The 17,500-nt window shown below is 39.9% G+C and overlaps 2 protein-coding genes across 3 annotated transcripts in view; both read right to left on the bottom strand.

The window, feature by feature from the left end:
- Nucleotides 1-1,007, bottom strand: part of LOC138050836 (la-related protein 7-like) — a 5,175-nt gene extending 4,168 nt beyond the window's left edge. Inside the window, exon 1 of the mRNA XM_068897134.1 lies at nt 895-1,007. The gene's annotated coding sequence lies outside the window, so the exon portion shown is untranslated. The remainder of the gene's footprint in view (nt 1-894) is intronic.
- Nucleotides 1,008-1,022: 15 nt separating this feature from the next.
- LOC138050663 (protein white-like) overlaps nt 1,023-17,500 on the bottom strand; it is a 39,616-nt gene continuing 23,138 nt past the window's right edge. For both annotated transcript variants that reach the window (XM_068896999.1, XM_068897054.1), the window contains 11 exons: nt 13,810-13,875; nt 13,282-13,322; nt 12,759-12,864; nt 12,223-12,354; nt 9,712-9,804; nt 8,247-8,304; nt 6,786-6,863; nt 5,856-5,961; nt 4,322-4,422; nt 1,684-1,766; nt 1,023-1,130 (listed from right to left, as the gene is read on the bottom strand). In XM_068896999.1, coding sequence (XP_068753100.1) covers nt 1,029-1,130; nt 1,684-1,766; nt 4,322-4,422; nt 5,856-5,961; nt 6,786-6,863; nt 8,247-8,304; nt 9,712-9,804; nt 12,223-12,354; nt 12,759-12,864; nt 13,282-13,322; nt 13,810-13,875 — 966 coding nt within the window. In that variant the 3' untranslated portion in view covers nt 1,023-1,028. The remainder of the gene's footprint in view (nt 1,131-1,683; nt 1,767-4,321; nt 4,423-5,855; nt 5,962-6,785; nt 6,864-8,246; nt 8,305-9,711; nt 9,805-12,222; nt 12,355-12,758; nt 12,865-13,281; nt 13,323-13,809; nt 13,876-17,500) is intronic.

The following is a 17,500-nucleotide window of genomic DNA, read 5'->3' as shown; positions in this document are numbered from 1 at the left end:
TAAGCTTTCGTCGCTCAGACATTCAAGACTTTGCTCGTTCACCATTCTGTAGCTTGGACTGACGTGGCAACGCGCGAAACAGATGTAACGAATAAACCATCACCATGGCTACCCATAGCCGCAGCGCACGAGCACCTTAGAACATAAGAAACGTTGGATGATGCTGAAGATAATGTTTGATGGAAATAAAACTTCGTTCAACAACTTCCAACATCATAGAACATGGTGGCCAAACGAGTGCAACATGTTCGATTCAACATTGTTGGATGATATTACACTAACATGTTAAGTGGACCCGTTTGGCCAGGCCTTAACGGCAAGAAACGTAATAGTGGAAGAAAACAAAAAACGCTCTTCCCTTCGAAGCCCCCACACAGTGTCAGTCTTCAGTATCACCAGTCCCCCAGTTCCCGGTTATTTTTTGAAGAAAGGTTATGATGATGATGATGATGGTGATGATAACGATGATGTTATAACAGAGTTTGCGACGTCTTGCCCTTTGCTTGTACTGTAAACCCCCTGATTGTGTTATAGCTTGCTGCAGAGAAAACTCGGCAGATGGGTAATTACTGCATTTTTCTTCGAATTTATTTATTGAATCGTCCTTCGAAAATAGTCGGAAATGGCATTTCCGAGACCCCCTTACTTTGGAGCGCTTCGGCGCTTCTTCGTGTGCGTACACCTTCAAAATCCCACGCTGCGCCCCTCGAGAGGTTTGAAATTTTGCTACGGCCTTTCGCGTGCAAAAACTTTTCGGGACCTTCGAGAAACGGGTCCCTGGTTAATTTCTGCCACATTGCCGGTTTGATTTTAGGAAACCTCTATTAAGCGGTCAGCTGACTATTTCCCCAGCGTGAAATTAATAGATGTTTGACTGTAGGAGTGTTTTTTTACCATTTATAATCGAGGAAATTGTAACTTTTGTGATTTAGACAGTTTATCCAGCGCTGCGAAATCAAACAATGCAACATTAATACTTGCTCTGGCCTTGCAATTAAATAAAAAAGATCTTTACAAACACCTCATTACTAAGGCTTTTTGTAAGCTTTCTTTAAAAGAAACAGGAAAGATATACATCTAAATATCACTGTTAAAGCTAACAAAGAGTAGATGTCAATCAGCACATGATTCTGAAAGAAACAAAAAAAGAACCATGTTAGTTTTTTCAACGCTATCCAAACGATTGCTATGAAATACGCTACCAGTCACCCTTATCATTCGACTTCGTCTCGAGATACTTCAACAATTTTTAACTAGCCTGAAGCGACTTCTGTATACTCAACAAGTATATTTTCAACATGGCCGATCAACATGCCCCCCCCCCCCCCCCCCACGCACGTAACACAAAAGTTACTTTCACTTGAGTCTGTAGAGGATGGTTGCAGGTTACCCATAGCACCACGCAAATGAAAACTCGTGAGCGGTGAGAGAGTTCCGTGGAATAAACAACGGCATTCCTGCAATCTGGTTGTGTGTTACCTATGGAATGGTATGAATACATCTTCATCTTATCCGATCGTTTTACGAATAAATACCCGCAAATATTTTTTGCGAATTGCCTCTTTATCCTAGATTTTGATGAACATCTTGAGAGATCCTAGATTCCTATATCACTTTAATAACGCATGAGTAATTCACTGACGCAATTTACTGTCAACTTTACTGGACTCGTGCTGTACTAACCTTATCTAATTGGAGAAATTCAATTACATCGTTTCCATCCGCAAGACATGATGTGTCTGTTCGGTTGTCTTTTATTGAACAGGCTAGAGCAAAACCAAAACAAACAAACAAAAAAGAATGCATGTAAGAAGAACATATATGTTGTGGTTAATTTTTTTTCCTTGTTCAAAATTTTTCAAACTAGTTCAATTTTTATTTTCCTTTGTTTCAGACTATTAATTTCAACCTAGGTCATTTTATTTTAAACTAGGTTGAAAGTGAAAGTAGGAAACATCAACAAAAACCTATCAATTATTAGCAAGTACGTGTAATATATTGGTAAGTAACTTGGTCGTAGAGGTGAGTGGATTAAATTGGAGGAGCTTAAATTTTTTCAGGAGTATTTGAGTATTTTATAAAACTTCAGTGGTTGTTAAATCTACGCACTGATTTTAAATGATTAGCATTAAGGATGGGCTCACGCATACTGTACATGATAACCGATTCTACTTTTCTTTCTCAGACCTTTTTAGACGGACATTGTTCATTGATGGATCTTCTTAGGAGGGCAGGTGGCAACGATATTAAATTATCTTCTTAGGAATAAAAGAAGTGAAACATACACGATGTATTGTTGATTTTTAGTTTGCTTAGTTAATTGCTCTATCGTTTGCTTAATTTGAATTCGTAATAACGAAAAGAAGGTAAAAACAAAACTTTGAAAAGTCAGGAAAAAGGGTTTCATAATCTATTGATCAGAAGCCGTTTTGTAGGCCCTTGAAGGTGTTATTTCTTTTGAATTATCAAATAAAATATTTGGTGAGTCTGTTTTGTGAGTCTGTTTGTCGTGATAAATCCAAATTGTGCTATTATTTTGGCAGAGTCCCCTTCAAGTTCTACAATTTGAGCAAGTAGCACATTTGGACGAAGGGGCGTTTCCTTTTCCATTTTATTAATTTTCAGCGCCACATAATCCTGAAGTTGGAACTTCTTCTTTTTCTTCTTCCCTTTCTGGTGTATGATAACTGCAGAAGGCAGACAGCTGGCTGCCAACAAATAGCGCTGATAATCATTATTTAAGTCTAAGCACCCATTTCAAATAGTGCTGATAAGCAGTATGTAAGTCTTAGGACCCATATTTGACCGGTTAGCTTTTAATAACTGTGATTTAGGGTCAGTCTGCAGTCCGCGGTCTGCATTTTGCATGTGTCAGAAACCGATCTCCTTCAATGTCTGGCTCATCCACTTTTTCACATTATTGACCATTCTCCTGCTCTGTATTTGATGTAGCTGTGACGTGTCCACTCATTAGTGGCTTTTTGATTTCTTTTCTCCGAGAGATTCGGAAAACCACTTCATACGGCATTTTGTCAATTGTTCTGTGAATGTTTTTTTTTTTTTACAAGCGGTTTCTCCAAGATGATGACATCAGTGGTTCGGAGACGAGTTCTTTTCTTCGACTAAAATGCAAAAGTTATTTTTTGTTGTTCTATTTACCCGTGCCAACATCTTTTTTTCACAGTTCGAACGCTGTGTTTGTGGCGAAAATCGGTTTGTTATCATGACTAGAAATGATGTCTTGAGTTCCTGGTGTATTTTGCATAGCGACGTAAATAAACTTCGTACGATATATGACTATTTGTCCCTCAGAATCAAGAGCTCACCTCTTGCAAACAATTTTTACTTTTGTTGCACTGGAGTTGATGTCCTGTGGTGTGAGAGTTCGAATCCTTGGAACGGCATGGAATGTTGTGGAAGCTCAAGGTAAGTGGCACAGTCCGTTGGTAGGAAGGAAGAGGGGAGATACGGTAAGTGGAAGAAGAACGGAAGGCAAGGGAAAGGTAGAGGAGGGTGTTTTCTTTTTTATCCCCCCTAAAAATCCAGGCCCCATTTTTTTTATTACATCCCGAAAAAGGGAAAAAACAACTTAGGTTGAAATTAAATTAACCTGAATTTTAATTCAACCTGTAACATATTAATAAAATGCACAGTAAACATAATCATAAAATGATGAACATAAAAATTAAATGAAATACTTTTTAACACAAGTCACATCAGGTGTTACAAGATAGGTTTGTTTAGTTGTTCGGTTCAAATTTTTATAGAAGTTTTCCAAATGGTTTCTTATGTGTTTTATGGGGATGTGTTTTGAAAATCTAAGGAGAATGGTATCTATTCGGCTACGTCGAACGTTCGAGCTGACTTGAACAGAGCAGTTTTTTGAAATGTCAGCCTGTTTGTTCACTCTACGAAGACCTTTGAACGGGGTACAGAAAAACACCAGAAGACACAGATAACGAAAAACAAGCAAGGAAACATGCATCAACAACAACATCAAACAAACGACAATAAAGAATAAGGAATAAACAAATTACTCATAAACAATGGTTATTCTATTGCAGGCGGTGACTGAACTAGAAGCCGAAAAAATTCCCTGTGAAAAGCCGTTGACATCTTATACTACACGAAGAAGGTGACGCCAATACTATCGAAAAATGCCTACTGATGGTGATGGTTTCATGAAATCATGATTTCTTCGATTTCGGTTTAACGATAGGTTATGGGAACTTGATGTTGTTACAATCGACCAGAATTTGGACAGTCACGTATATCTGTAACTGAAAGTTAACAATTTTGTAAACAAATATTTGAAGCATACTTATGTTTCCATAACCATCCCACTGATTTACTAACAGTGCCTCAAACGCGTAATGGAACCAGGAAACATATTTTAACCAAGACAGCCAGGCTGGTATGGTGCTGAAAAATTCAAAGGAGAAGACTTAATATTAGAAACACTTGTTGGCCAATAACTTTTCTTGTTATTAAGAAAAAAGTGTTGGTTTTGCTGCCAGTTGTTGGAAATTCTTGTCGAGGTCTGACACCATTTTTACTATTCTTTGTGCGAGTGATTGATGAAATCAACTGAAAACACTGGCGACCAACTCGTTCCCAGGGTTTCTCTTCTGTTCCCCTTGCTCCAAGTACAAGTCGTCCAAGTACATTAGAACGAATTTCAATCTAGTGTCGTAAAACGCGAGAACTTGGAACCATTTACTGAGTGAAGTAATCATAAACCAGAACAATTCGCTAATTATTTTCGACACTCAATTGAAAACCGCTCTATCCATGGAAATGTCATCTTGTTGGTCCAGAACTTACTATATCTCCAATATTATTATTTTATAAGCGTTCTCGTTTTTTCTCTGAACTTCAACCAAATTAAATGGTGAACATTTTGGAAAATTGGATTAATAGAGGCAAACAGAGAGGTGTGTAGCTTCCCAAAAGCTCTACAAATCTGTAGCATATCAGTGACTTTGTTACTACAGTGTCACAAAGTACCCAGCGAGCATCTCGGCGTTGAATCATCCCACCTGTCGTATGTTCTTAGCTACGTAATGATCGCAGACAGAGGCACTGTATTGGAAAACTGGTCTCACTATGGTCTTGTAAGCTCTTTCTTGGGTTTTGATCGAATATGAATGGAGAGTGCAAAATAAAAAGCTCACAGTGTTATTTACTTTAGCGGTGATGCAACTTACATGCTCATTCTTGCAAAGATCACACAAGTGTAAATCTCAAGACAAAGAGAAACTGTTCGCGGGTTTACTCGTATAAAAACTTTGAAATTACTTGGATTGACTTCCATTTGCAAGTCAAACACCCGTTTTTCCAGGTCAAAAACATCCTTTTCTAGTTGCAGGTAACTACTCTCATTTTTAAAAGTGACAGCACTCGCTTTTAATAAATGATCCCGTGACTCCATGTCATATATGGGAGTCTGCTGGATCTATACTCTGTTCCAAAATGTTTTTGTTTTTCTCCGGTTTTCTCTCTCATTAAAAACCAACATTTGAAAAGGTCTGCTGTAATTTCATGTGACTTGCTTTTCTGTCTCCCCAATACGTAAAGCACCTGTGTTCTGCTAGATGAGCTTGAGACCTTTTTTAAGTGCTGTTATTTCATTACTTGGATTTGTTTATTTTTGGTAGTCGAAAACAGAATATGTGTAAGCATTGCAATCGTAACTAGCACACGCAAGAAGACTTTCAGGCATGGAAAGGTTTTCCTCTATTTTGTCTGAGCAAGATTTTTCTCTATCCAACAAAATTGCGGTAGTAAGATATCTTTCACAAAAGTTTGTAACATAGACAAACGCAACAGAACCAAAGCGAGCAAAATTAACTCACTTGTTTCTGATGTAGAATCCCCCAATTAACACTAGTGGCAGCATCAACGGTGCACTGATGGCAGAAGCGAAAGGTACGGTAGGTGATACGGTGGAAACTATATAACCTACAACAAGAGAAGTATACCAGGTTACTTTGCATCCCAATTAGTTCGTGACATCATCATGGTATTTAATTGCCCATGCAGTGTAGGTCAAATTACCAAATGCTTTTTGCTACTTTTAAGAACAGGAGAGGAGAGGTCAAGGGGTTAATAATAAGCCGATATCAAAAATACTATAATACTTTTTGTTCGCCCCTCCAACATTTTGCATAAGCGTTGTTTTTATTTTCTGTTGGGACGTATAATGGTCCCAAGAGAAACAATACATATGCAAACAAAGAGTATTACGGTGTTTTTGATATTTGCTAATACTCTTCGTTTGTCCCTCCAAAAATTTTCATAAGCATTGTTCCCAGTTTTTCTCGGGACCATTGGCTAATAACTAAGGAGGAAATTCGGCTTTTTTTTAGATTTCATCTGCAAAAATGAACAGACGGTTGACACACCACCTTCTTGCGCAACAAATTTTTGTGTTGCAAAAGTAGACGTAACGTTTACGTTTTGCAACATGAACATTTGTTGCGCTAGAAGGTGGTAATACGCGCAACAAATCATCGCAACTTGCAACGCAGCATTGTTGGGCGACAAGTTGCACGAGAAATGTTGCCCGTATTTCTGGGCCTTTACCCCAATTTCCTTTTTGGATACCAAGAGCACTTGCTAAATTCTGATTTCTCCGCATAGTTTTGAACCGCGCAAAGATATCCCTGTATTAAAAAGCACCATTCATAGGAAATCCAAGTATCTAAAGATAACAATAGTAGACACCGTCCTTAATATCAGTGCGTAATAATTCGAAAGCATCGAAGGAAAGAAATAGCACAAACCATAAGATACAGCAACCATGCTGACCAACGCCAATATTCCATAAGCATAAAGAAACCGTAAAAACTGGTCTCGTAAACCTGAAAAAACGAAATTGGAAGGAAAATGATCCTTCATTTTCATTCAATATATTTAGTAGGAAAGTAAGAGCGGCAGTCAAACGAAATATTTTGTCACGCAGGAGCAAATTTGCCTTGAACAAGGTAACTTTCTACGAATGTGGTTTTTACCAACTTATATTGTTTCCTTAACTTGCCAAAAAGCACACTGGCGAAGTTGCCACGATTGTTACCATCGAAATTAAGCCTTAAAATATTTTTCAAGTGACAGTTTCAGTCTTTATTCACGAGTATTCTTAATGAAAAGAAAGACATTCCAGTACTATTTTTTGGATTTTCTTCACTTCCCATAACGAACGTTCATTCTTACAGTACTCTGTTTGCCTCTAATCTTAATTTATATAGAACACCTGTAAGGTGGGACTATGGTAAATTCACGTTTAAGTATAAAGCGGTCCAAAACAATTCCAGCTGAATTGAAGCCCCTAGGCAATTTCTCATTCAAAATGAGACTGTTGGAAAATATCTGTTGCAAAACCAGGTTTAGTTTGCTGATTAGGGTTTTTTTTCCTTTTCACCATTTCCTAGCTTAATATATAGTTTATTATATAATAACCCAATTTATTCTCGTATTTTGATTGGTTCTTGCCTATGATCTATTAGAGGACAGACGCACGATTGACGTCACCATCTTTATGCGAATAAAGTTTAATTCTTTATTATATAAAACAAAAAGATTCCATGTTGCCGTGCGTCTGTTCAGTAATAGATCACAGAAGACCTCAAAATGTGGTAAGAACATCAGTGACAAACTCGGCTATCGCCTCGGGTGCCACTTTTTTGTTCTTACACATTTTGACGTCAGACGCACGGCAACATGGAATCTATTAGTTAATTTTGTAACATTATTAGTTAGACCGAGTATTCAAGGTATGTCAAATATCTGGTTACGTTTCCTGATTTCTAATGCAGACTATATACTATGTCATCTTGGTTCTACCTGTAGTTTATTTACTTCAACATGACAGTGACCAACACGAAAGCCTTGCGGGCTAAGTCGGTCCCTGTTCCGACACTGTGCACGCAAAGTGAATTACTATATCTTAATTTACTACTTTTTACTCTTTATTTTATCTTGGATTATTTGATCTCCTATTACCTTGATTACTATATTTTCTTGTGAATAGTGTGAAATAAACTTTGACTTTGACTTTTTTTGAATACTCCAGGGTTATACAATTATGATGTGCTAAGAATCAGAGAGAGACAGAGAGAGACAGAGAGGCCAGAGAGTCTTCTTTGCCCCTCCCAACTTTCACCCTATGAAATACATGTACAAAATGAAAACCTCATGGAAACGCTTGGTACGTGCAAAATTTACTGCTCTCACAAGTCCTTTCTTACCAATCATCCAATAAGCTATGGCGATCAAAATTAGGGGATTTAAAACAAACAGGGGAGCCTGCGAAAAGAAAAAACAATATATAAAATAGACAAGAAAGTTTGCCATGCATCTTAAACTACGAAAAAAAGAGATCATTTGCTCGTTTTCACAATTACACAAATTCATACCAGTAACGCTTGTAAAATGTTTCAAAACGTCAGTTGAGGATTACGTGTTGTTTGCTACATTTGCTAGGAACGGTGATTGGTTTAAACCAATCAGAAGCTAAACCAACCAACTCCAGCTGTGATTGGCTCCAATGCATTTGCGCTCTTGACGCCAACTACTATTGGCTTTGTGTACTCTGATTGGTTCAATCTTTAAGAAAATAGTGTTTTAGAAATAATAAGGACCCTGATAATCTGAGCTAAAAACAATCCTTTGAGAAATGCTCTCACTGCCCCGCAGTGGAGAAGTTTCCATCCGCAAATTCCTACAATAGGCCTTATCACGGTCTTGGAAGCCATCTTGACAGGTAGGCAAGCGTGTCCGAAATAACAGTGTATCTATGAGAATCTGCGTTAAAATAACTTTAGAAAACCTTGAATGCAGAAAACGTTGTGAATGATAAACTTTAGTTGCTAGCCAGAGGACTTCACTAACAAAATTTTAGGATCCTAGCTGCACTAGAATTTGCCCAGCGGAATTTTAAATTTTGCCATACAATTGCTTGAAATTAACGCTCAGTCAAAAAATTTAAAATTACGCTGGGAAAATTGTAGTGAAGGTAGGATCCTCAAATTTTGTCAGTAACATCTTTGGGTAACAAGTAAAGTTTACCATTCACATTTATTTGTTACACTCTCAAGGTTTCTCTCTTAACGCAGATTCTCATAGCAACGCTGTTCGGACACGTTTGCCTATCCGTCAACCGTGATAAGGCCTATTGAATTCACTTTAAAAACAACTTGAGAGCAGCGCATTGACTTCCCAGACACAAAAAGGGGTAGATTTGATATAAGAGTACCACCGCATGATAGACTCAATAAAGAGGTGGGTCATATAAACAGACAGTACAAACAGGAATAAAAGAAACTCACATTTTTTACTGCCGTTAAAGTTTAGACTTGTAAACAGAGATTTAGAACCCTACTTGTGTAATGGGTAAGCGCTTTTTTTCGTATCAGCTATCGTGCATTTGCCACTATATAGATAGAGCTCTAATTCCAGCCCTTTACTCGAAGTTCAATGAAAAAAAAAGTAATTTCTGGAGCTATTAACTATCAAATATCGTATACGTGTGAACTTGTTTTGGAATATTTGTAATAAAGCCAGTTGATTTTGTGAAATCATTTAATACGAAATAGTACTCGGTTTCGATGAAGGATTTAGGTAAGCAATGGGGGCTTTAAGCTGCAGTGCTGTAATGACGATAATCATAATTTATAGTTTAAAAAACCCTTAAACACTCATTGTTGTACATACTTCAGCAAAGGTCTTAGACAGGAAGTAAACATCTGTTCTGTACATTCCATTGTGGTGCTCGCGTAAAAACACAGAAAGCTCGACCGGAAACGTCTGAGAACGTAGAAAAAGTGAGGAAAAAAACGACGTTAAATGCATTTTAGGAAACTTCGATTCAATGCAAAGACAATGCTGGCCTGCCGCGGTAATTCGCCAGGACAGATGAGACCAAACAGCGCCTTGACCTGCGATGTGGCATTTCGTTCAGACAGCGAAGGGGAACAGCCGGGTGATTCTGATCTTTTCTTACACGAAGTAGTTTTCCTCATCAAAGTTCCAGAAGTCGTGCGACGAAAAAATGGAGATGTAAAAGGTAAGCTTGGCGTTATGTACTACGCGTATCAGAAATAAAGATTTACGATACGTTCGAAAGATCCGCTGTAAACATTTATCGGAGAGTGCTTGTTGCTTGCAGCCTTGCTGAAGCTCGTAATTTTTCCGGCTTCGATAACGTTTTGTTGTGAAACTTTCCTCAAGAAACTTTCCCGTTGAACGCTCTACGCAACTATGGTTATCAATGAGGAAAACTACTTCGTGGAAGAACAGATCAGAGTCACCCGGCTGCTCCTCTTCGCTGATTGGCCACAAAGTTTTAGAAGCAGGGAATTCGAACGTTTCTGGAACTGGTTGGGTAAGAGTAACTGCCCTCATCAGGTATTTTAAGACTCTAGAGTGCTGGTCCGGCCGGAGTCGAACTCACGACCTCTCGCAAGGCAGCCTTAAGCCATTCTCGTCTCCAGAACCCTCCGTTTCTTTTAATCACGTGGTTGGCGAAACGTAAGGCTCTGGTCGCACTTAAAATTCAATTTTTTTCATTGTCTGGTTAAAATTGTATACGCAGAACAAATTAAATTACAAGTACTACGCATTTCATTTTACTACTTACTATTTCATTTCATTTTACTACTTACTTATATGGCGGGAATAAATGGAACGCGGCAAGCCTTTGTTGGCGCAATTTTCAAAAGATTTAATCAAAACTTCGGAAATATGGCGACTACGCCGAAAAAGGCTTACAAGTTTCCGCGAAATCAATAGAGAGCTTAAGCAACGACGACGGCGACGGCAACGAAAAAGTCATCTCAAAATATAAATTTGCGTTATTGTGATCACTCCGTGACTATTCACAACACTCCTAATGATATGCGAAAATTAAATAGCACAGAATACCAGCATGTTATTGGCTAGGAGTGCATAAAACACGTGCATGACACTACAGGATAGCTATAAATACGCTTTGGTTGAGATGCGTTCCCTTCTTGCTCAGTTTCCAGCGGAACACTGGTCCGGAAGAAAAGGGGCAGAAAAGCGAAATAAACTAACCCGACGTAGTAGCCACTACGGCAAAACATCCCGACTCACGTGCACGTTGTCAGATCTCACGCTACGGCTGGATGCAACCGACGTACATGCGCAGTGTCTCATTTTGGGGGAAATTTACTTCTGACAGCCGTATTAGCGCCAGCCGTAGCGATTTGCTTAAAAACCCTAATGACAATGGTCGGAAGGGCGCTTAATTTGGGGGAGAAAATGACTTTTTATCTTTAAGTACTGACGTCCTTCATAGACCGTATTCATAAATGGCGGTCAAGAAATTATTCCTTTGTCTTTGTGCTAATCATCCTAACTAACGCGCGTGTAGGGCGTGCAAAGCTGTTAATTTTGTCCACTAAATATGCAAATGTTTGCCGTTCTCGTTACTGTAGCCGTTGTCGTTGCCTAAGTTCCCTATTGCATCGCCTGCAACGAGATTATTCTCGATCTTAAGCATCCTGTTTTGTTGTTTGGTAACCGACAAGCCCAATCAAAGCCTTTTATACGCTTCTTCGAAATGATCCACTCACGATTTTTGAAACGTGAAAGAAGTGCGAATACCCTGCCGGAAGTCCGAGATTTACGGACATCCAATATTGGCTGCGACCAGAGCCTTTCGTTTGGCCGACCACATAACCAAAGGAAACGGAGGGCTCTTGGGACGAGAACGGCCCGATGCTTGACTAACTGAGCCACCGGTTTGCGGTGGTCTAATTAATCCCCAAATTGTTGTATTTCGATGGAGGGAGAGGTCTCCCCAGTGAACACGATTCGCCAATCGCCAATTACCGTTAACGCCATTTCAAAGAGTAATGCACGCTTTAACTTCGTTGCACGATTCTTGTTTGAGGATATCGACATCCTAAATACTCTAGTAGTCTGCTTTTGGGGATTCTAAAATCCTATGCAAAACTGTTTCATAACATGTTTACACAACTTTTCAACTTGGGTTTCTGCAACAAGCGGGCCGAGTGAGCGACAATTGAGAGGAATCGTTTGCTGGCAAAAAGAGGCATCCTGTAGAAATAATAGACACGTCTGTGTATTATTTTTTGGTAAGAGACAAAAATTCCCTTTACGTATTTAATTATTTTATTACAAGGAGTTATACACAGTAGCGGGCGGGTGACAACATTATGAAACCATCGCAATACTCACAAAAACGACAGCTCCAAGGTTGTTAAATGAGATGCTGGTAAGAAGAAAATAAAGTGCTCCAGATAAGTTTATGATGCCACCTTGGTTCATCTTCGTTTGGAAGTAAATGATCCCTGATAGAAGGCCTAGAAGCTTCATAAAAATATTAAAATAACATTCTTTAGATTTGGAGAATTCGTGGGCATTGCATAGTATGATAATAAACGAGAAGATTTGTCTTTAGCCCAGGACCTGTGAACACGTAGAAGAGTAAAATTATCAAGAAGAGACGGTGATAATTACATTCTCCTTGACATGAACCAAATCCCTGATGACTCCTCTCCAACGCTCTTACCGTCATCGAACTATAGGAGACTCCTAGAAACTTAGTTATCTGCGATCATTTGACATTTCAGTCTTTCGTATGTAGCGGGACGTTTTTTTAATCATTTAGCCCTTTTTCCATAACGCAAGGAACTAAAATCTCAATTCTCTGTTAGACATAAACCTCCCTTGTAAGATGCAAAATATTGCCCTTAAGAGAAATGGGCACTTACTACACTCTGGTACAGCCGAATCCTAAAGATTGCCGTATCTCTGTTATTTGTAAGCCAGGCACGCCAGAAAACAGAACGAAACTGCCTGCAGTAGGAAGCCTTGTACCTAAAACACGAGAAGTTATTAGGCTAGGTTTAGGAGTTTCAAGTTACATTTTATTTATATTTGCGTACGCAGTGTATGTTTGTGCTGCCCTGAACCTGTGATTAAGTATTTAGTGCAAGAGGTTTAAATTAACGTATATCATACGTGTGTATATGTGTTGTCGGTCAAATCCGAGCTCAGGTTGAATCCGTTATTACCTGCAGGTGAAATTGGTGGTCCTCATTTTACCTCAAGGTTGAATATGCTCTCTACCTAGTTCAAAGCAGCTACACGGGCAACATACACGCACACTTTGCGTAGAGAAGGAAGGTACTGAAACATCGGAATGGAGTACCTCACGAAATTAAAGAAGCAAACAAACAAACAAACAAGCAAAAACAAAACAAATAATGACAACAACGACAAAAATAATCTTACGGCGACCGGTGCAGATAGTAATCATCACTCTTGAAGGAATCCTAGGAAAAAAGCAGGTTTTAAGAAAATATTGCAAATAAGGCTGACGAGATATTGTTATACCATTCTTCAATCTATTTTGCATTCTAGAATTTGTGCATTTTCAAAACGGAATACTGAAATGAGAAAATTCGCAAAACTTGTGGAAAAGACAAATTTTCCCCATACGTTTCTTCCGTGGGAGGTCATTTATTCGGCTTTAGTACAAATTAGTGAAGTTCAACACTAACAATCCATTTTTATCCAGAAACATTGCATGGAATGCATTGAGTACAGACCAGTCTAGCGGATCTGCGTGAGTTTAACAGTTTTATGGAAATCAGCCAAATCATGCCAGAGTATGACTGAAAATCGCGGTATAAAGCAACAAGCATTTAGTCAGATCGTTTATAATTATAGAGAAGCTTTTTGAGCGCTTTAATTCTGAATGGGCCAGGTTTTTCCTCGATCAGTTCGTGTATATTACAAAAATTATTAATCAGATTTCACCTGTCTTTGTACTCTTTCTGGCTCCGTTTCTTTGCATTGACGGGCGGTGAATTCATCACAAATGCCCTAAATAAAGCAAAGAAAAGTCCTTAAATACAGTAATATTATGCCTCAGCGTGAGATCTAGAGTATGAGGTAAGAGAGCGAATCCCCCATATTTGGCTCTATTCCGATGAAAATGATTTGAAGTCTATTATTAGTACCGTGTCATACTGTGCAGTTATTTTAAAGACGACAACTTATTGGTCAGTTGACGTGAAAATGGACCGCGTAGTCGTGGTAACAACAGACACAAATTATCTTTGCAGCATGGACGCGTTCCAAAATAGATTTCAAACAATTGTCATGGGGTACGGGGATTCCTTTCGGAGGCTGGTATATCGCTGGTATATCGTATTGATGCCCTAGGCTGAAAGATTGTCCGAAAAATGAACAGTTGGCTGCGAAGCGAAGCTTCGAGGGCAACGGTGAAATTTTAAGGACAATCTTTCAGCCGAGGGCGTTAGCCTCCGATATACCAGCAAGCCGGAAAGGGGTTTATTTATTTTATAACCCTCCGATTAATTTCTCAAGGAGAACGCACTTAGATCGAAAAGAGAAAAAAAGCCAGCTATCGTTGTCCTTGGCGCGATGGCGGGTGACATAAACAACAAACGCAAGTTGATTGATTTACTCGATGTTATTCACATAGTGATTGGAGGAAATTATGACAGGTCGTGATGGCAAGTATGCTCTTTAAAACGCCCCCAAAGATCAAAAGCTCGAATACGTAAATGAAAACAGGGCTTAATTCTAAGTGTTTTTCAATTATGTGGTTCGAAAAGATCACAGCCGACGAGATAATAATCTTGCACAAAAATATTTAGTATTTTTAGGTGTCCTTTAGAGGGTTGAAAATGAAATTACAGCCGTGAAGGTTGAGTGAGAAAAATCGGCCGCGGAAGGATGGGAATTCACATTGAACGTGGAACGAGAATGGAGATGAATTTGCTGCTGAATCGAGGCTGGAAAAGGAGCTGAAGGAGGTGAGGTGGAACGGAAGGAAGGAAAGAGTTGCATTGGTTCTGCATCGTTATAAAGCGACTGATGATCGCAGACGACTTGAATTGCTGCTCAATGGTTGATCGCGCGTTGTACGACTCGATGGACTCGTCGCTTGAATGACCCGTTACACTCTTCACTCGATTGTTTTCAAAACCGGCAGCTTTGAAGACTGGCACCGAGGTAGCCCAGATGCAATGAGCTGTATATAAATAGTGGCCAGACCAGCTTTCTTGCACATTTCCTTGAGTAGATTATCAAGCTTGTGCTTTCCCATCGAAATGCTGCAACACCAGATGTCATCATCTTCAGAAAACGATGCGGCATTGTGATTCTTTGGTTTTTTACCATAAGGCATCCCACCTTGGCTCTCTTTTAACTAAATAATTCTCCAAACAAGCAACAGGACACCCGGGAAAACCAAGCCATCATTACAGACTGGGTCTCGTCGTCAATATCACTGATACCTCCAGGATGATTTTTCGACGCTTTCTCGTTCAGCAAGAGCTATTTCAACCCAACGGTTGTTGTTTTTAGCTGTAGATCACTTGCTTCCACTTCGCACTGATTTTCGTGACCTCTTTTGCCAAAGTACAAAACTTTGTAAAACCACGACGTGTTCACTTAACTCTCTGGGTGTTCCAAGATAAGCTGATTATTTGAGTAGAGAGCCTCGAGGCCTTCTTGTGAAATTGACCGTTTGTGCTTTGTGGAAGAAATGAGGCCTTTTCGAGCGAGATCTTTCAAAGTAGCATCTACTGCTTCATTAGCCGACTGAAATTCTCTGTCACGAATAAAAGAGAAAGTTTTTCTACGTTGGGAGCATGACAAAATACGATCCAGTCCAGCACGAATGGCTTTCATGGTATTGTGGCTGTATGGCTTTCCTTCAACATTCCTTGCTTCCACGTAAAACCGCCTCAACGCACAAAGGGGCACTTTGTATGTCTCAGGCACGTTGAAACAGAAGATCAAGGCAGGTGGAGTTAAGATCAAAAGATATAACGAGAGATGTCAACAGTTCAAACAGAACCACCCATTTAGAACCAATCAGAAGCTGTTCTACAAAACACTAGATGGAAAGGAACGAGGAGAAACGGTGTTACCTGATCCCACAGAGGCAACCTCCTTCTGGAGCAAGATCTGGTCAGAGGAAGTCGGTCACAATGAGAGAGCATCTTGGCTAGAGGATGTAGAGGTGGAGTTCAGTACAACAGAGGTGCAAGAAGATATCGGCATCACTGTGGAGGATATTAGAAATGGAGTAAGCAAAATGGCAAACTGGATGGCAGCCGGCCCAGATCTTGTTCAGAGGTTCTGGTTTAAGAAACTGATAGGATTGCACTCTAGATTGCAAGAATGCTTGCAAGACTGTATATGTCAAGGGGATGTACCAGAGTGGATGGTCAAGGGAAGAACACTTTTAATACAAAAGGACACAGCGAAGGGTGCCCAGGCCAGCAACTACCGCCCTATTGCCTGCCTACCCATCATGTGGAACTCTTGACAGGAGTTATGGGAGAGAAGTTATACCATCACTTGGAAAGGAATGGACTGCTAACAGATGAACAGAAGGGGTACAGGAAGGGACCCCGAGGAACTAAAGATCAATTTCTTGTAGACAAGGCAATACTGAAGAATTGCCGGAGAAGGTTGACAAACTTGTCAATGGCTTGGATAGACTACAAGAAGGCATATGATATGGTGCCGCATTCATGGGTCCTGAAATGCCTGGCGATGGTTGGGGCTGCCAAGAAAATGATCTCTATAATCAGCAACAGCATGGTGAACTGGAAGACAATATTGATATCAGGAGGAATGGCTCTCGGGAAGGTGGACATTAGGAGAGGAATTTTTCAAGGTGACTCCTTGTCACCACTACTGATTATAGTGATCATGTTACCATTGACCCTAGTACTACGAAAAATTAGAGCTGGATACAAACTGGCAAAGGACATGAGGCCCATTAACCACCTACTATTCATGGATGATCTGACGCTATACGGAGCTACCAAAGATTAACTAGACTCACTTGTTCAAGTAGTAAGGGTCTTCTTGCAAGACATTAAGATGTCGTTTGGGCTAGACAAGTGTGCTGTCCTGGAAATGAGAAGGGGAAGGCAAGTTGGCAGTGGCGGAATAGAACCACCCGACGACCAGCAAGTCGGGGAAATAGAGCAGGCAGGCTACAAATACCTTGGCATCTTACAGTTGGACCAGACTCTCAATACCAAGATTAAAGGCAAAATAACGTCGGAGTATATCAGAAGAGTCAAGAAGTTGTGTAGATGAAACCTCAATGGAGGAAATTTGATCCATGGCATCAGTACCTGGGCTGTAGGTGTAGTACGCTACAGTGCGGGGATTGTGGACTGGACAATGGAGGAGGTAGCCAACATGGATAGAACAACTAGCAAGATCTTGGCAATGAATGGCTGTCTGTACACCAGGAGTAATGTTGCGAGGCGGTATCTACCGAGAAAGGAAGGGGGAAGAGGACTGATCGGCATCGAGGTGTGTGTAAGAAAGAAGAGCAAATCCCTTCATGGCTACCTAAGAGAGAGCACAGAGTGGATGCTTCAAGCTGCGTTGAAAGAGTATGTGATTGTTGAAGAAGAGAGTCTGCAGGACTATGAGAGGAGGAGGAAAG

Source organism: Montipora capricornis, chromosome 1 (assembly GCF_036669925.1).
Source record: "Montipora capricornis isolate CH-2021 chromosome 1, ASM3666992v2, whole genome shotgun sequence".
Classification (NCBI taxonomy): domain Eukaryota; kingdom Metazoa; phylum Cnidaria; class Anthozoa; order Scleractinia; family Acroporidae; genus Montipora; species Montipora capricornis.
The sequence above is the reverse complement of the archived record's forward strand: the minus strand, read 5'-3'. Positions and strand labels throughout refer to the sequence as shown.